Source organism: Botryllus schlosseri, chromosome 15 (assembly GCF_051294905.1).
Source record: "Botryllus schlosseri isolate E-star chromosome 15, Bs_hap1, whole genome shotgun sequence".
Lineage (NCBI taxonomy): Eukaryota > Metazoa > Chordata > Ascidiacea > Stolidobranchia > Styelidae > Botryllus > Botryllus schlosseri.
Window position 1 is genome coordinate 13,658,388 of NC_137250.1, and position 19,783 is coordinate 13,678,170.

The 19,783-nt window shown below is 40.4% G+C and overlaps 1 protein-coding gene across 2 annotated transcripts in view; it reads right to left on the reverse strand.

Moving 5' to 3' along the window:
* The window catches only part of LOC145458076 (adenylate cyclase type 9-like), a 43,213-nt gene extending 28,349 nt beyond the window's left edge, over positions 1-14,864 (reverse strand). The window contains exons 1-6 of one of the 2 annotated variants that reach the window (XM_080336387.1): positions 14,575-14,864; positions 13,821-13,929; positions 12,820-12,978; positions 10,818-11,040; positions 10,310-10,447; positions 1,145-1,296 (exon numbers count right to left, since the gene is read on the reverse strand). In XM_080336387.1, the coding sequence (XP_080192513.1) occupies positions 1,145-1,296; positions 10,310-10,447; positions 10,818-11,040; positions 12,820-12,978; positions 13,821-13,929; positions 14,575-14,701 (908 nt within the window). In that variant the 5' untranslated portion in view covers positions 14,702-14,864. The remainder of the gene's footprint in view (positions 1-1,144; positions 1,297-10,309; positions 10,448-10,817; positions 11,041-12,819; positions 12,979-13,820; positions 13,930-14,574) is intronic. The other variant, XM_080336388.1, reaches the window with a different exon arrangement.
* Between the last annotated feature and the right edge of the window lie 4,919 nt (positions 14,865-19,783).

Genomic DNA, 19,783 nt, shown 5'->3' on the forward strand with positions numbered 1-19,783 from the left:
TTTCACATAATCGGTTAAGCTGTGGATATCCAAACACAGATCAAGCCATCCTGCCATAGGCTACGCAAGAGTATATACAACGGCTATCCCTACCGAGTGAGATGCAATGACAAACTGCATGGGTACCGGTACCAACAAAACAATGTAGTTGAAAGTGATGAGGAATTCCACGATTTGGATCGCCGCACCTGCCGCAGACAATAATCACAAACGCGGCAACTTGCCCGACGGTGCCGACATCTGAATTATTCAAGCATTCGGCGTGTTCCCAGAGGACGAAATGTCACTGAGAATAATTGGAAATAAGACGATCGGGGCTAAACGCAAACAAAACGGCTGAACTATAACTTTGAAATTTAGAATCGTTACATGGCAGACAAGAGTAAAGAAATCAAAGGACGCATCCAGTCTGGACTTCACACTCTGTAATGGTGTGTGGGGAGAAAACATAATCTGCCCTACAGTCAGCTAAATAGTCATGGTCGGATACATAGCACAATTGTACAGACTATTCCTTCTTTGTCAAAGTCATTTTTTATCAAGACACAATATGTCAATGTTACACTCCTACGAACAAGCACAGATTAATCCACAATTTAGCTAGATGTGAGATCGCAGTAAATCGCTGCAGTTTCGTCAAGTTGACAGTCAAAACACAGATTTATTCAAAGTGATGGTATAAGGCATACGTTGACGGGAGCTGTGCGGAATGGTATGCAGGAGACGTAAACAAAACGTCATGAATGCAATGCAATGATAGCATTCGAATGAAACCTCATGCACGCATATGCATCGGTGCATAAGTTGATGTGCTGACTCCAATTCGGGTCAGGTATACCCTGTGTCCATTCTGACAGTAATCAGAATGGACTAGTGATAATCAAATTTGCAAGTAGAGAAAAACGTTTAGTCCATCGGTCGATTATCCGGCTGTAGCCGCCGCCGTTTTATTATTAGCGCATTATCTATTTTTAGCGCATTTCTGAGGCATAATTTCAAAAGGGTGCTGCAATCCGCATAATTACGATGAGGTCATATCACCAAACTTCCGACTTCCCATGTTGATACTGCAAATACTGATCAGCTATTCCCACTCATATCGAGTCTCATCGTAAATAACACCCGAGAATGCAAAGAAAATTACGTTTCAACAAAAAGAGGACGGAACGTCGATTCGCCGCTGGTCTTGAATAGGTTTTGTCCGAGAAGCTTTTCCGAAACCGATTTCGGCATGATCGAATCTATCATGATTTTCTTGAACTCCGCAGATAAATTGGAGGTGATCAATTGTCCAACCTGTAAATTTATAAAAGAGAATTAGAACTATAGAAATCAAGTTGAAAATGATTTCGACAATATTGAAAGATCTCCAAATCTGTTGCTCTGTTAGGATACCGTAAATTGTTTCCACATGAAGTGTAGTTAATAAATATATAAATAATTATACGTTGGATGTGCCCTATCAATTTCAATCTTCAAATCCTACGAATTGAGCAATGTCAACAGCTCTTCTAGTGCAATACAAACATCCCTTCCTAATCTTAGCCGGCTTCATCGCGGCTTTGAATTTCTTTCTGAAATATAGATATTCATGGCTGAATCACATTTTGGCGTCGACGAAATATGAAAACTTCAAAAATTGAAGTCGACGAGTGACGAGAACTATCAATTAGCAATTGAAATAAGATTATATAAACAGCCTGCGCATAATACTAAAATCCATAACGCTCAGAATTGCCAAAGCCCAAATGCTAAGCAATCGTAGAAACGCCGTGGAGCTATTATTATTACCAAGAACCCAGCGCAAACAAAACAATTTCACAGTCGTACAAAATCCAAAGGCTTCCAACTACATTACTACATGGTGATCACTAGGGGAAGTCACAAAATTACATACGCAGCCAGTTTGCCAACATATAAGACACGCAATGAGAGGAGGACCTGATATACAGATGAAATGATTTATTCAAAACATCTGCCAGTTGAAATACCATGTTCTTACAAGCACTGTGCTGGACGGTCTGATTCAAGTTGGTTAAACAATTTTATTACATGCACACATGACTACTGGCGATGTCTGGTGTCAAAACAGACTTGCAGCAGGAAACATGCCAAGCCCAAAGCGGTTCCTACCATTCGCAAAACTGACAATTTGAAGTCATTTTGCGTGTGGTGTTCAGGTCTGCAGCCTTGTAAATGCTACGAACAGCATCCAATCATGTACAGAGTGACAGTGTCAGACACTGCGCTTTCATTTTGCAATTCTCATCAAGGAAATGATAGGCGATAACCAGGCGTGGTTTGTTTTCGTTCACTTGCCTACTTGTTGGCTTCGACGCCTGTGCTGAGAGTGATCGACATCACTTCCTCAATCAGCGTGATGGTGATGCCCAATTTCAATTCAGGAACCCAAGATATTTAAAATAATGATTTAATGCATGCGCCAACGCTGTCATCCTCTTTTGCTTGCTACCATACGATCACAATTAGGAAATTTGATAAGAACCCGATCCACATTGGTGTTTTAGCCGACAACAATACGCAATTGACTCATATTTTGATAATAGAACCGATATTTTCTGCCAATACAAAAATGTGATATTTCTAAACTAGAAGCTCTAATTAGTGGCAGTAATGTGAAAGTATTTTCCATATAGACCACTTCTGACTAAGAAACTAGTACTCTAAGTCCAGCAGGATGGTATGTATTGTAGTTCATAACACATGACATTTCCAAATTTTCACCAAGAAGTGAACTCATAACTCAGGCCAACATTACTGAAGATCCTTTCAAGTGGGGCAGTTCTAAAAGTGATGATGTCATTGGACAGCCCAATAAATATCGACAGGAGTCATGCGATACTGACATCTCTAGTTTGGTTTATAATTTGATGATGCATTTATGATAACTTTAACATGAATGCTAATGGATGTGAGTAATCATGGTATAACGGTATCATGGTAATCAGGTCAAACCAGTATAATGGAAATTATTTGCAACTACAAAAATTTTATGTAATCTCAATGTAATTTGACATCCAACTGAAACTATAGGTCGATTCGAAATGTAATCTTGAATCCGATGTGAGCTCAAGAAATAAGTAGGCTGCATAAAGAGTAAAATCAATACCATCAATTATCTTCTAATTTATCACAAGATGTTCAGGCCTCTTGCACTATATACACCAGCTTAAATTCACTTAGGTTTCAAGACGATAAGAAGCATCTATATTTAGGCCACACTGCATGATTCCGTGCAATTAAAATTCCAATATCAGATAAGAATGCTTAGAATAAGTGGACAGAAAAACGGCATTGAAAACCGCTACAAAATACATAGCACACGGTAAAACGTATCCATATGTATCACTATCCATTTTCCAGATCAAAAGACATTCAACAAACATTGGGACTTTATACAAAAATTCAAGAGCCATTGACAGAATCATTAGATAAACTACCCTAAAAGTAGCTGGTATTGACTGTTCTCGAATCTTACAGTAGTAAATCAGATTGGAGCAACTGTAAAATAATACTTGAACATTACAGAGGGACACTTATATTATTGCTGTCTTTTACATTGTGCACAGGCTTACGATGGGATCTGTAAATGTACGCTAATGGAGTAAAATATGGAATAAGTATTAGCATTGAGAATGGATGAAGGCAGTTTGAGAGTAATTTTAGAAATTTTCGCACTAAAAGTCATACATACCGCCTACATAATGAGGAAATGGGTTGAAAAATATCTGTTTGCCCTACCATATTAGCTTCACCAGAAGCAAATGTTAGATTCAAGAAAGTAGATTAGTTTATGGGATATCACTAAACCGACTACATATGTATCATAATCCAGAGTGTCAGGGTCAGAATATACATGAATGCGGCACATGATTCACTTTGCTCAGAAGTGTAGGTTAGCCTACTTGTTGCATGAAAGGCTGAAAACGAAGATCCGTTGGCCTAACCTCTATTGAAAAAAAAACATCTTGCAATCACCCCTATAAACCGAGAACACAAGAACTCTGACGCAACAAACAAGTGTTAAATCAGAAGCTACCGAAGAAAAATGTATTAATATGGACTTACTATTTCATACATAAAAATCGTGTCATGTCAGTACAACTAAATAAGCGCCGAAAAGGATTAAATCAGCCCCATTAAGATCACAATTCAAAAGTAAAATTACACTATAATGACGCTCATGAATGCCACAATGCTGTGCACAGCTGTAAGAAAGATAACCGATTGAGTAAAGAAAGTGTCTCCAATAAATCCATCCATCTTTACTCAATTCCAGTAAGGTTACCAGAACGATGATATAATGCTGATCGATTATAAGATTGATATACAAGTCTGCAGTATTTACCAAGTTAATTCCAGTACAACATCGCAAATATATAATGACGCCAAAGTCTAGGAGTAAACATGCCAACAAAGTCATGGAGTAAACAAGTCGCAGATGTCCAATAACGATTGTAGTCATAGTCTGTATTCGTCAGGTCTCACTTTTATACACTTATGGCACCTATGTGTAAGTCCCCATATTAGCAATGTAACAATAATACACCATCACCACAAGAGCGTTGAAAATTTAGCACAAATACAAGCAAAATGATCAATAAGTTACAATTGATACTATCCGCTACAGTCTACACACGTTATTATTTGATGGGACTCTACAGTCAAATCAAATTTGTATGGTGAACCTGTAATTTTCTGTTACTAGGTAGGATTATAATCTTCAGAATCAAAACTAAGTGTCTTGCGCATGTATGACAATAAGATATACAATTTGGATTTGACTTCTTTACTAGTCATGCTTCATGTTAGTCATGAGATTCTGTTAGACCAAAAACAACATAGATATGTGTAACAAAACAACTGAGAAGTGAGAACCATTCATTGTAATTCTAAAATTCTTCCCCGCACCAGCACTTTCTTCCTGAATATTCAGCGGAAATTAACCCAGACATGCCCTTCAGACATAACAATCAAGTTTGATCATACTGTTATAAAGAGGATTCTAGCTCAAACTAATAACTTCAAATGATGTGTGCTTGCAACGAGTGTGCCAGAAATTGTTTCGTAGAGTTGGCGAATCAAACTATTATTACAGATTCAAATTTAATCAAGATCATTGGATATTGCTATTCTGAATCGTGGTTCTAATCTCATTCAATTCAAACAGTAAATCCAAATCTGATCCGAATCCCGAAAAAAAAATTGAATAAGGATTTTCCGCATCAAGAAATCAATCCATATTCAGTCGACTGTTATTGTGCAACTGCGCTGTGTAGATTAATTGTACAAAATTTGATCACCTTTACGTTTTCACACAAGGAGGTTACAGATTTCTTAATCGTCATTGATGGCAACATAAATTTCGTGAAGATTTATATTCATGACAGCAAGCAAAGCCCAATACGGCGCTGCATAAAATATTCATGAATATATCATAATACAGAGGTCTAAATATTTCCATCTTCGACAACACAGAATTGCAATGTATCACCAGACGTGCTAGCAGGCAAAGCCTACACAGTACTGGAAGAAGTATAAGTATAATTCGAACACCTATGTGTATCACAATAGCGAATGCCGCCAACACGAACCTTCGAGAATTGGCAAAACGGTTGTGAACCTGGGGACGACAATAACCTAATGTGACGTCACAGATACCAAAGGCGCCACAGCATCCAACAACGGAAATTCGGAAAGTTAGATTGGCGCCATTTGCAGCGTCGCGCGCCTGCGTTAAAGCCGCCGTATCCAGCGTTCGCGAAGGTATCGAATGCCGACCGACAATAGCACAGAACGTGACAATTCCGTCGAAATCGCTCCGTTCCGAATTGTACTGAGACGACATAATGGATTGCGCAAACGCGACGTTCGTTACAAGCCGAGCGCAGAGCAATGACACCGGATTGGTTATCCAGTCAGGCCGTATCTCCGACTATCATAACAGTGAATAGTCAGCGTGAACGACCTAACAAATTAATTACCACAGTTGGTGTGTGCATTGACTGCCAAGGGTATCTAAAACAGGAGTTCTAGATATGTTTGGCCCATGAGTGCGAGTTCCAGTAATACGGCGCCGATAAATACCTAGAAGTTAAACGTCATAATTGAAGAGTGACGTAACAAAGAAGTGGACGCATATCTAAAATGCGGTATTTCGCCACGCCCCAAAGCTACGCCCGTAGGATATACGAATGCGATAAACTGGATGGAGGCAAGTGATTTGTAATGAACGCAATCGAAGCACTTGTCCAGCTTGTAGTGGCGACAATGGATATTCGGGAATGTAGAACACGCGCGGGGGAAAATCGCTCACACAGTAGTGAAGGCTTGTTGGGTTTGATATGGACACTGCACCGATGCTCATTGTACAAATATTTTTCGCGTTGACCCCGCAAATACGTCCCACTTCCTTTAAACGTTCTAAATTTAGTAAGCGGTCCACAGGAGCAGTTCCTGGTAAGGCCAGAACGCACGCGGAAAACGCAAAAAAGCCATGACTTGTCTCCGTTGAACGAAAACTGTTGTCAAAGCATTCGTTTCGTTTATTATAATTACTTTCGTCCATTCAAAAACGCCACCAGATTGAGATACAATGAGAAGATAGGCCAAAGTCGGAACGACTTGCAGTAGCCTTTCAACCCACCTTGGCCTAGATAATAAGCATGCGCAGACTATGCACTGGAAAAAGGGTAACCCAAGATAACAAAAGAACAAGCGATGAAAATGAAGTTTCACGTGTAGCTGTAGGTAGGCGAATTCTGATCATGGTTCGCAAATCGCGAACGCTGGCTTGTAGGTGGCCATCAGAATCTGATTATGATATGGCCGATCAGCACAACACGAATGGGCCACTGATCGTAAATTTCGAGAAGGTGTATGACTATTACACCGGCACACAATAGAGTGAATAGACGATAGGCACGTGTGCTCCGATTTTGTGCTATAATCTTTCCGAAATGGAGGCCGGCAGCAATAATAAATCGATCTATCAATTAACGAGGGCGTGAAATGTCGAATTTGAAAAAAAAAACATTGCACGACTTTGCCTACCGTCACATACCGCTTCATTTTCATCGCCTGCCTTTTTTTGTGTTATCTTCTGTTAGTTGTCATTCGGTGAGCATACCTCTTATGTTCTAGGCTAGGGTGTCAAACCTTCAGGTCGCTCGCAGGCCGCACCACTCGGCTGATTCCATAATGATATCTCGAAATCCATGCCCTTGTTTTTCACTTGCGTAATATATTATCAAGCGTTATAATATATTACGGGTCGTAGGGGTTATATTCTAGCAACTCCGATATTCGCAAACAATAGAACTGGTAAAAATATGATGATTGGTTATAAACCGCTACAAAAAGTGGCGCTAATTACGATAGAAGATGGCATATTTCTAAGCTCCTCTTGTTTTAGTCGAAATCCGGCGTTATGTATGTCTATGCGTTATTAGGAATACAACAGTTTTAACCGTAAACGCGGATGTTAGAATTCGATTCATTATCATGAAATTGTGATACGGGTTTCTCTGGAGGTCGAGAACTTTTGGCTCAGAAATCATACAGCACTGCGATCACGGATATTTGAATCATATTTTACGTAACTGTTCCATTCATCGTGTAACCTACAATCAACGGTTTTGCACTGGCACTAACCGTAGGTGATTATTTCCATAACTCTGAATACGTGTGCAGTTTTTGCCTTCTCGAAATTGGGCGTCAATGTCACAGACTGGTTCCTTGTGGCGAGTAGTGTTAAACTATACTACCACTGTCGGATGGTTATAATGTGGCCTATGAACATTTGCTGTCTCGAGGGATCATTTAATGGAAGTGTTACCAACAAAAAACCTCAACATTTGTTAGAGATGTGCCGGATAATACAAGCATTTTTCTACTCAGAATTGCTTCGTATGACGGGCGATATCATCTGGCGGGCCGTATGATGGACACCCCCGTTCCGAGCCAATGTGGGTGTCCAATTGAAAGACAACTATACACGTTGTTTCGACACCTTCCTATCTTTTCATTTTATCACGGACTTGAGGCGTTTTGGTATGATGAGAATAGTAATAAAACGAACCACCGCGTTGGTACGCGCATTAAAAACGTGACAATGCCATCGCTTTCGGCCCGCGGTCAATTGTGCTGTCGCGCCCGAAATGGCGCTGTCGAATTTGGATTCGCAATTCAGACGTGCCTTGATTAATATTTGGAAACAGAATTTCGGATGGGCTGTGGATGTGGATACTGTGCGTGTAGGCCTGCATTTTGACATTCTATCAAAGCTATTTCCGTATATGGATTTCAAAACATTGAATCCGGTTACAGCTGGAAATCCCAGGAGATAATAGGGAATATTAACTTTGCGCAGGTGCAAAAGCGAGGAGCTAAGTCCCGTTACAACGAAGCTGACATGATCTGAAACACATATTTAGCGAATGCTCCATGAATATTAATATCCCACAAGGCGTACCAGAGACCAAATCCTATCGTAATAATCTTTATGAACATAGGCAAAGAGTTGAAAGTCAGTTCGACTGTATCGCCTACAGCCGGTTTCAAGGCGAATTTGACATTTTCAAAAGCACGGCCCGCGAGTTAATTACAGCTTAGGACTCACGGAGCCGGGCCGAGCCGATAAAAATAACTTTCTCGGTACTTCCGGACAACGCCTCGAGAAATCTTGGTAAGGCCAACCGATAATACGGCGACGGACACTCGCCAGCATCTTGTGCGAAGACGCGGTGTGGCCGGCACTCTTCTCGACAACATACGAAGCTATTCAGCGGAGAAAATCCGAATCGGGCACCTAACTGGCGTAATCACGTCGCGAATATGGTATTGTGTAGTTTTGCAAGTCCCATCGCAAGTTGGCCCGCTTCGACTGCGAAACAATTTCGCGTTTACAAACTCAGGGTGATGAATCTCGCAGGGTTGCGTCGATATTGTATTTAGATATCAGATAAAGCACCACAAATGCCTTGCAACGACAGCGACGTGATAATACCTTAATCTGGACTAATATTACTATCGGCATTGAACGAGATTGGATGTAAAGGTGGAAGGATATTTGACATAATGGAAAAGGCGTTTTCAAATATTCACACCTCGATGCCAACGGTAATGTAAGAATGTCGATTATGATTTGATCTATTGAAATGTTGCAATCGCATTCAAGTGCGAGATAGTCGAATTCGCCCATCAAGTAACTTGCAACAAAGTCAGTACCGCCTAAAAAGACCGCTAGCGACAGTAAGAAATCCAGGATCCAGTCGGAAAGAAGCAAACATTACTTGGGCGCCGCAATAATAGGTGTAAAGTTTCTACCGTACGAATAAACTGTCCGTAAGTGCTTCTTCAATATTTGCATTTCACTTCGAAAAAAGACAATGCTCACAATAACCTGGGAACTTAATCTCTTGATCACATCCGAATACAAGCGCTAGTCTCAGCCTCCGTTAGAAATATTAAGCTTAGTACCAACGAGACAAGGAGAAATAACATATAACAGTTGCGAAGCATCGTTAAATCTAATGACAGCATACTATTTTCCTTTACCATTGGAAACTAAAAGAAAATCAGCGAATCACAAATTACATATATATTGTACACCAGATTAGGGTGACTACAATTACTTTAAGCTTGGAATGCCTTTTACACAAGCCGAAATCATATGGATGAAAACAGATTATTTGCAACCTTCATGCAATCTACAAAGTGGTTGGCAAGTTGAATTCTCATATCTTCACCTTCAACACATTATCTTGATGATTCATTGCATTTGTTGAAACATAGAAAAGAAGTTTTCGGACAGATTAGAGATTTTCTGTATAATCATCACTCCTACAAATATTGTGTTCCTATCGAAATACAATTTTCTGACTGCATCACAAACATTCTGTAAATACCATTGCTCTGTGACATAGTACCCCACAGGCCCACACACATGGCCAAAGTCAAAGAATACACCACGGCCACACCCTCAATACATTCTCATAAACAAGACATAACTTCGTAACTGCGGGTTTGATCCTATATTAAAATACTTTATGGGCAATAATGATCGCAGTTGAGGAAGTGGCCATTCAACTTGTGACTCAGATCTGAACAAACTTGCTAAAACATACTTTTCGTTGTACTTACCTCCGAAAGTATGTAGATTTATGATGCTACAAGGCCAAGTCTCCAAAACCCAATTACAGTAACTAGACAATAGACAACTTCAAGTTACAGAGCGCAGCGTAAATTTCCGAGAAGACGGTTCAACAAAGATACATTTCACTTGTACCTTCCAAAACGAGCATCTCGTCCTAACTTCGAGTGCGTGCTTCTGGGAGATCCCAATCGCGTTGCAGCAGAGAAGCAGAAGAACTTGTGCAACAATGTCACCAGCACCGCTGTTTGGTTTGAGCACGTGATAGACAACCTGAAAAATATAACATACACCGTGCATTGTCATAGAACAATGATTGCTTATAGAATTATCGTTTAACGAGTTCCAATTATGAGAAGGAAGTATTTATAGCTTAGACGTCTTCAACAAAACAAAGTACTACAATAAACATGTTTTTCGGCAAATAGTCGTAAAAAGAGTGAGTACTGAACTAACAATTACATGACTCTATGGCTACCTCTACACAATCCTACGAGGTCGTAAAATATAAAACACAAAAGTTTGCTCCCAATCGACAAGTAAACACATCCAATCCAAAAGTAAACAGTGAATGAATGATATTAAATTTGGTAATTATCCTAGCATGCATTTGCATATCCGTGTACCAACAATATTTATTTACCTCATAAGATATCGAAGCCGTGAGCCCAATCATCAGGCAAATGTGCAACGGCAGAGGCATGTAAACATATACAAGAAGAATGATTTCCACGAGTAGATAGAACGACCCCACTTGTAATGCACCATTCAAGCCAGTGTAGTAGGCCATCGCTATAGTGGTAGCAACAAGTGGAACTGTGATTGCAAGCGCAAGGTAGGAGCTGAATTTCTGAAACCAATTTGTTCTGCAAAAAAAGACATGGCACGTTGTACTTTATATAAATATTAGTTCAATGATCAATGACAAAGTACAATGTGGAGCAAGTCCCAAGGGACGAAATCAATGATATCTCTTACAAAGTTCTCCCAGTAGCCTACAAGACAGAGGACAGATATTTACAAATCGGTTGCAACTTTTATTTGACAATTTTTGCAAAACTGCAAGATCAAAACCGACAACAGTAATGATACAGGCTTCAACTCTTGCGAACAACATAATCAGATTGATGCATCCTTTAGTTCAGGGGCGGGCAACTTCTCCAGTCGGCAGGCCGAACATAGCAAAATTAATGACTTGGCGGGCCGGATTGCTGAATTGATACATTATTCGCAAATTTACCCATATGTACAATGAATAAATCGTATTTGATAAATGTATTTCAGCGACAGCAATGTCACTTCAAATCCATTTCTAGCCAATGTGAATTTAAGAACAGTATTGTCGTATACAGGCGCCGCTATGTCTGCTTCTCTCGGATCAATCAACAACACAAGGTGCGATCATAGTGTCCTATACGGTGTGGAAACAAGCAAATCTCACGGCTCTGTGAAATTAGTCTATGTCAAACTTTCTATTTGGTCAAAGGCAATTTGACGGTAATTTTTGACTGGCTTGCCGACGAGCCTTGAATTTGATAAAATCGATATCAATCGAAAGCTATACCGTGGCACTGATTGCGAAAATATAAATTTTATGCTGCTCGTGGTCCTGGAACCCCCTACGAGGCTGATTTTGAGGAGTCCAGGACGAAGAGTACAATAAACTTTATATTTTAAAAATCAGTCAACGGTAGCTTTCGATTGATACTCATTTTATCAAATTTAATACTCGGCAAGCCGGTCAAAAATTACCGTCAAATTGCCTTTGACCAAATGAAAAGTGTGACGTAGACCAATTTCACTGAGCCGTGTTATTTGCTTGTGCCCATACCATATAGGACACTATGGTACAATCCTTAATTATGATTTCGAGGCGTTCGATATGCCCGGTACCCCCGGTACCCCAAATTTACCAAGATATCAATACATTAGGGTTGATTACGTGGTGAAACAGCAGTGGTATATTCCACAGCTACAACACCAATGGGTTATGGGTTTGTGTCCGACCGAGGTTGACTCCAGAATTCCTAGCTAAGAGTTGGAGGCTTATCTAGGCTCCTTCTCGCCAGCTTATTCGCATATGCGGTGTCATACAAAAGCCTAGAAGTATGCCATGGTATAAGTCGGCGGTTACCGAATCAAAAATAAGAAATATTGGCCTTGTGTAAATGACCATGTTAGGTAGTCGTCAAACACCATGATTACCACAACATTCTTACGATGCAAGTCTTCTCGTATGGACGAGCTTACGCGTAATCTCCACTATCGTACGCTGCGCATAATAACATTTCAGAGTCACTAAAATTTGGCGTACGGTAGTTAGCAAGTAGTGGGGGATCTCGGCAGACTAAGGCCGCAATGGCCCCATTATCATGTAAGACGGGAAACTGTCCGCGGGCCGGACAAAATCCTGTCGCAGGTCGTGTGTTGCCCGCCCCTGCTTTAGTTCCACAAGACTTGATGATTGGACAGAATGCACTCTGAACTCATTCTAAACTATACTTGATATTATATGTACTTTCCAATCTATCTTTAAATCATTTAGGTTCCTTAATTTTTGTCAAGGGTCCAAGAAATTGCAGCCTATAACATGACATGATATCATCACACAAGCATAGTTATGTCTAAATCCATAAAATACTTACAATTGCACAACAGTGAACAAGATAATGGAGATAAGCAACAGCACTGTGAACCATATAATTCCAGCAATCCAATGTGTAGGCGGTCTTGCGACTCCAAATAATATCATCCAGGCCACGCAAAAGGCCATAATGAGTATCAGATTGAGTTTGAAATAAGATCTAGAAATATAGAAAAATAGTAGCTTGCCTGTTTACAACTCAAATTGTGACAAATCTTAATCTCTACCTCAAGTTGATTTTATAAAAGCCCCATAATACTGGGCCATCCTGATTGCACTATATCTATAATTATTATGTATCCTATATTCCTTGGATCTGCTGTACACTACAAAAAAAAATTAGACAAATTTGGTCTCAAATTTAAGAAATGAGGATGATTTGGTCTCATTTTCAACAATTTCAGTCTCACTGATGGTCTCATTTTACCCACTCACCATAAATGCTATTTTCGACTCAGACAACCATATATATATTGATCTGAATAGTACATGTGAGTAGTAAGTGGCATGTACCTTGATAACTATATCTAGTGAATACCTTGTAAACTTAGTACAGGATCAACTCAACACTGCAATTTCTGGTCTCTCTCATCCTTCCCCTCCTCCGCTCAGACCCCTAACACTGAAAAGGATGCCCTCAAGGCACTGCTACTATTTTCGATCAATTTCTGGCTTACTTTTGAGACATACAGTTCTTGGTAAGACTAATTGGTCTTTAAGTCTAATTGGTCTTTAAGACTTTTTTTTTGTAAAAAATCGATTTGAGACATTGAGACCAAATTTGTCTGATTTTTTTTTGTAGTGTAGGCAATAAAAACTAATTTTAACACTGAGAAACAGCCAATTTCAATAATAATTTTTGATTCCATGTCTAGTGACACACAACACAGATAGGTGGGCCTAGATTGACGCTGTAATTTAACAGAATCCAGGTAATGTAATGTAATTTAACAGGTATGATGGTCATGAAAATCTTAGTTGGTAAACTATTAGTTATCTCACTTGCGCTTCCGTGAAGAGAAAATACCACATTGCTTTTCGAGGACTTCAGAATCCATTTGGGGATTCCACCACTTACTCGAACAGCGGTCAAACATCGGCGGGAATCGTCCTGAGTAAGGTAAAAGTAACTAATCAGCACCAAGCACAGAATCGCATTGATTATGAATTTGGAAATAGATTCGCTGCATTTCCACATAACCGTGGTAGTTGACATGTTTACATGACTGGTTATAGAGGTCGGTAAATATTTTCTCATCGGGCCACATAAGAAACAATAGGCTACATGATGTGGTCATGTTGAGGACAGGGCGCGGACATTCAAAATTCCAAGTCACAATTTCAGTTGTACAAAAACATACTAAAAAGAATTTATTACCGATGAACGACACTGGAAAAAAGTGGTTGTTTTTGGTGATATATACGGTAGTAAAAATAATTTGGTAATTAAACGAAAAATTGCTGGAGACATTGCCACCAATTCCACCGCGGCCGATGACCAATCTAGTTTGTCGCAAGATTCATACAATTGCAACAGTAATCTGATTGCATGCATTAAGCTAAAAAAAGATCAATAACATTTCAGAGGTGTCAAAGTTGATGGCCAAGTCTTTAAAGACTGGGACAGATGAGGTCTGCTTCTTCAAATAGTCATGATCTTGTACATAATATCAAACACATACATAGTTCAAACATAGGTTCAATGTGGTGGTGATACAGACACTAAATGAAATGAATATGTGACAGTATTAAATACCTCCATTTTGTTTCGGTTGCTGTGACTTTGACTCCTCATCGCGTGGCGTGGTAGCAATTACTCCGTTATCAGCACATTCAGCATCATTTGGAGAAGGGGTTGCAGAATAAGTCACTTTATGGTCCATGATAGATTAGGCTACTGCACAATACACACTGCAGCATCTGGATTCAATCAGTTCAACAGGTTTACTTAACAGCAGTAGCTACTGTAGCTATACTAAAAAATAATGCAGGTATAGTCTTAAAAAAATACGTGGTTATTTGAGCACTTTTCTTTAGCTTCATTAGCTTCATTAGCTTTTCATTAGCTTCCTTGTTTTAATTAGCTTTAATAGCTTTTCATTAGCTTGCATGTACAAAATAAAGGCACCCTACTGGCGAAAAGACGACGGTGCTAAACTATCAACACGTTTTTTTCTATGCTGTAACTCGCAATAACTCATAATGTAATGAGCATGCCTTGTATAGGCTTGTATAGGTGTTTATTTGTTTATAGAACACTAATTAAGAATTTTAATAAATACCGTAGGCTATAGTCTCAATGTAAAAATCGGGCAGGCAGGAGCAGGCAATAGACCATAGCTTGCAAATTCACTACCGAACATCCTCTTCGTCCTACTCAGAACGATTACTTCACCACAAAAACTCTTCTCGCAGCTTGACACTTACAATGAATAGTGAATGGAGATGAGGCAAAATTTTCAGGTATGCAAGTAGCGCCATCATACGCCGGCTACAGATCCTTTCGTCGCCGGTAGGGTGCAGTAGGAGCTATTACTACTGAGTGTTTCCCAAACTTTTTGACCTACCGCCCCCCTGGACAGTGTAAAAAGTGCCAGCGCTAACGGTATATTCCTAGAGTTGGTTAAGGTCGATTGGATGCTTCAGTCACAGACAGTGGTTCCAAATCTTGGGGTCATTTGCCTTTATCTAGGGATCGCGATGACTTTGGACGTAATCAGCTTCCTAGGCCGTGAGTAAGTTTGGGCAAGCTGAATTTTTTTAGTAATCAGATAATCAAATTTTGAGCTTTGCCACGGAACATTTTCAAGTTGGAAGTGAGGTCGCGACCATGAAAGGTTGGAAATCATCGGATGTGCAACCTGCTGGTGCATTTTATAGTAGCCTAATATATGGAAGAATCAATATATCATTGACAGAATTCATACATAAAATTTAACAGCCAAATGCATAAAGTAAGTGCACAACAAGCTATATCGACTACCCTATGGTGGACCCAATATCAGTGCTCTTTTAAGCGGAAGGGGGCTGAAAAAATGTTGTTTCGGACCTGATTAAAACACATAACCAGATAGCCGCACCGACCTAACAGTATAGCAGGGCTGTCAGACACAATCCTGACAGGCCAGACACGGCCCGCCAGAAGATTTCATCCGGCCCGTGGAGGAATCTATTGCAGACCCTAGCCGTTAGCAATCACCAAAGCTCACAGATGGCCCAATGTTCCACTCCATTCCTGTATAGCAGGGGTGGGCAAACTACGGCCCGCGAGAGTCTAAATCAGTGGTTCCCAAAGTGGGCGCCAGCGCCCCCCTGGGGGCGTTCGCAAGCGTGAACGGGGCGGTGGCCATGAAATGGGCGATTGGGGGGCGCTGGCTAGAAAATTGGGCGGTAGGGGGGCGCTGAGATCAAATGCGGGTGGTGTAGGCCTATGTTAAGAAGTCAACTGCTGCGTATAGTGGCGAAACGATTGATTAATAGACGCTAGATTTGCAGTAAAATGCATGATAGATTCAGTCAGGGCAATTTAGGGTCGTCCGTCTATTTATTCAGCTGTACCGAAAAAGTCAATTGTTACCGCTGCTCATCAATGGACTAATTTAGCGGTCGGCAGCATCCCCGAAAAGTGTGGTTCATTGTGTGTGCTGCTGTGAGAACTACGAAATATATTTAAGCAGTTATTGCTCACTGCAATTGTCTTGCGTGATTTTATCTGTTTAAAACAATCGTGGATTTTCCACACCACTGTCCCCACGGCCTTCGACACGGCGTTCTGGTTCCGAGAAACGACATCACTTTTACTTGACGGTCGTATGAAACCTGTTAAACGTGAACATGGCACTGTCCGTATTCGCTGACAAGTCGGTGACAATTCACCGGAATTTTGCCACACGTAAAATTCTTAAGCTTGCTTTGAGCTACCGGTCCAGCTTGAATACCTGATTTTGATGAAGAAACATGAGTCACTCATCTCGCAAAATTACACGAGGATGGTGATTTGGTTCCGGGATATGTTCCAATTAGAAATTATTCACTGGATAATCAATCCATTTAGTGAAGCTAATTACATTGTAGTCAGGGTTAGCATACGTCCGCAGTCAGGGTTACCATACGTCCTCTTTTAAGAGGATTGTCCTGTTCTTGAATCTTTTTGAAAGTGCCGTCGGAGAACGCCTGAACGTCCTCTTTCTTGAGAGTTTGTCCTCGTTTTTGAAAATATTGGTCAAATTTACGTGGAAATTGGATTGAGATATAGGAAATCAGCGCTCGAGTAACGGTCTGGCGGGATTTTCGGAACCTGAGCCAAAAAAATGACCTTTTTTAGTCAACTAGCCACAAACTCGGGAAAAATTTACCATTTTTCCGGATTTTTCTCCATCATTGTAAGTGTGAACATTTTGAAAAGCGTCATCTTTTCAGATTCACAAAATATGGTAACCCTAATTGCAGTATAGAACAATTTTGAGTTCAACCAAAAGTTCAATATCTCCAATCAATCGTTCTGGGTACACAATTGAATGAAAAGAAACCTCACTGGCGTCGGGTTGCTTTTTCGTCGTTACCCTCCCCCGCTCATATTTGATAGAACGTTCTCAGCGCCGTGTATAAGTTTCTGCCTCAGCAGAGAAACCTACTTGTCAGTAGGTCTACATGAAGTGAACACTGGAGATTTTACACTGATATTGCTGCTATCAAAACTTGATCCCATTATGACGAGAATGATGATATTGATACACTAGCTTCATCCGTCTTAATATTAGCTGTATCAAATGTATCAAATTCTAGTATCCAGGGTCTGCGTGCGCTCATTTGGCATTGAGCCTACAGCATAAATGAATTTTCGCAAAATTTGATATTGATATATGTGAGTTTTGAAAGTGTTCCATACCGAGATGGATGACGAAATTTGGCATGGTATATCTTGGTTGTGTTATGCAGCTTCGCAGTAAGTTTCAGTATCGTCACTCAACGATTAGCATAGTAATTCCGTTATCAAAGTCGACAATATATCGGTGCGCGTTGATTTCCTTGATACTCGACTTCGACAGCGAAATAAATACGCTAGTCATGAAGTGATAGTCTTGAAACTTGGTACAGCGCAAGATGACAGCATCAAAATATACCATACGAAATTCTGTCACCCAACTCGATATGGAACATAGTTAAAATCAACGAAGAGCAATCGCAACTTTGCCTTTAATTACTGTTGCAGACGGATCGACAATAACAATGTCGTCAAAGGTATGAGGGTGTGACAGTCACGTGATTTTCCGAGTGTCCACACCACTTTTGAGTACACGCTGGTCTCACCATAGTGTCCTATATGGTGTCGACACAGGCAAATCTCACGCCTCTGTGAAATTGTATCACGTCACAATTTCCATTTGGCTACAGGCAATTTGACGGTCATTATTGACCGGCTTGCCGAGCATTAAATTAGGTAAAACGGGTATCAATCGAAAGCTGACTCTCCACTGATTACGAAAATAGAAATTTTATTCCGCTCGTGGCCATGGAACTCCCACAATCAGCCTCGAATTTTTCATTGTTATGGAGATTGGCATTGGGACGCAACAATGCTGTCTGGCGAAACGAGAGAGTAGCTCAGGACGTAACAACGCTGTCTGGCGAAATGAGAGAGTAGCTCAAGAGAAAAAGAGCCAGACACCATTGTTGCGTCACAATGCTAATCTCCATAACAATGAAATATTCGAGGCTGATTGTGGGAGTTCCAGGGACACTCGGGTAACCGCAACACAATGGTCATAACAATGACCCGTTGCGACTCTCCGATTGTTCGAACAATGCCGATATTTCAGATTGGAGGACGGATTCTAGGTGGATCAGTGCCTGATCATTATTTTAATTTATATTTTCGGAATCGGTGCAACAGTAGCTTTCGATCAAGACCAGATTCAATAATTTCTGCGCTCGGGAAGATAGGTTTTGGATTGCCAGAAATCCTACAGTCGCTTACGCAAAACAATTCCCCACTCCAGCCTCGGCGAAGCGGAACGAAGCTGCAAAATCGGTCGTTGCCGTTCCATGTTTAATTTCGATGGGCAACGCTTTGCTAGTGTGACGTCATATTGACGGACAATGTGAAACTCCTCATTTTAAAATCCGCTAGTGGGCGCTATAGAGTGTCCGGAATTTGCCTCACAAAAATATGGTAACCGTAACCTAGAATCTGTCCTGCAAGTCTGAAATATCGGCATTGTTCAGAACAATCGGGTAACCGCAACACAATGACCATAACAATGACCCGTTGCGACTCTCCGATTGTTCGAACAATGCCGATATTTCAGACTTGGAGGACGGATGTAATGTAATTGGTAAGGCGTCAGCGATAAGGATGGTACTGATAAGGTGTGTAAAATTAAAATAAATGCGAAAGGAAATAACCTCCTGATAAATACGAATTACAACGTTTAAGTTCGCATTTTCATTTTCACTGCTCGGAAACTGTTAGATTGCATTTAATGAACATAAGGGTGCGAAAATTTCTGGCCCCAGTAAATTTGGCCAAGATTGGATAGGTAAGATTGGGATATCATCTCTACAAATGCGTGATCAAGTTTGATGAAGCGTCTTATATTCTCTGCATTACTTTTCATTCAGTGTGCATGCCTCTTATTTACTTCGTCTTGGCTAAGGTGGGTGTCTGATCTTAATGGCTACTCCAAGTTGTTTCGACACCTTCCTATCTATTCATTGTATCGCAGTCTTGTGACGTTTTGAAACGATGAAAATATTAATAAACCTGATTGATTGATTGAAGCCATGGTTGGAAACTTGAATTTCCCTTTGCAATTGTTGCAGCAAGCCTCATCAGTCGGCCTACTGGTCACAGATTAAAATAAAATTCTGAATGTGATGTAGGAAATGGTTCAAAAGGTTTCAGAAGAGTTTCTTGGCTGTTCATCCAGTCTTGAAATATTAAGATTTAGTTTAGCGCACTGGTT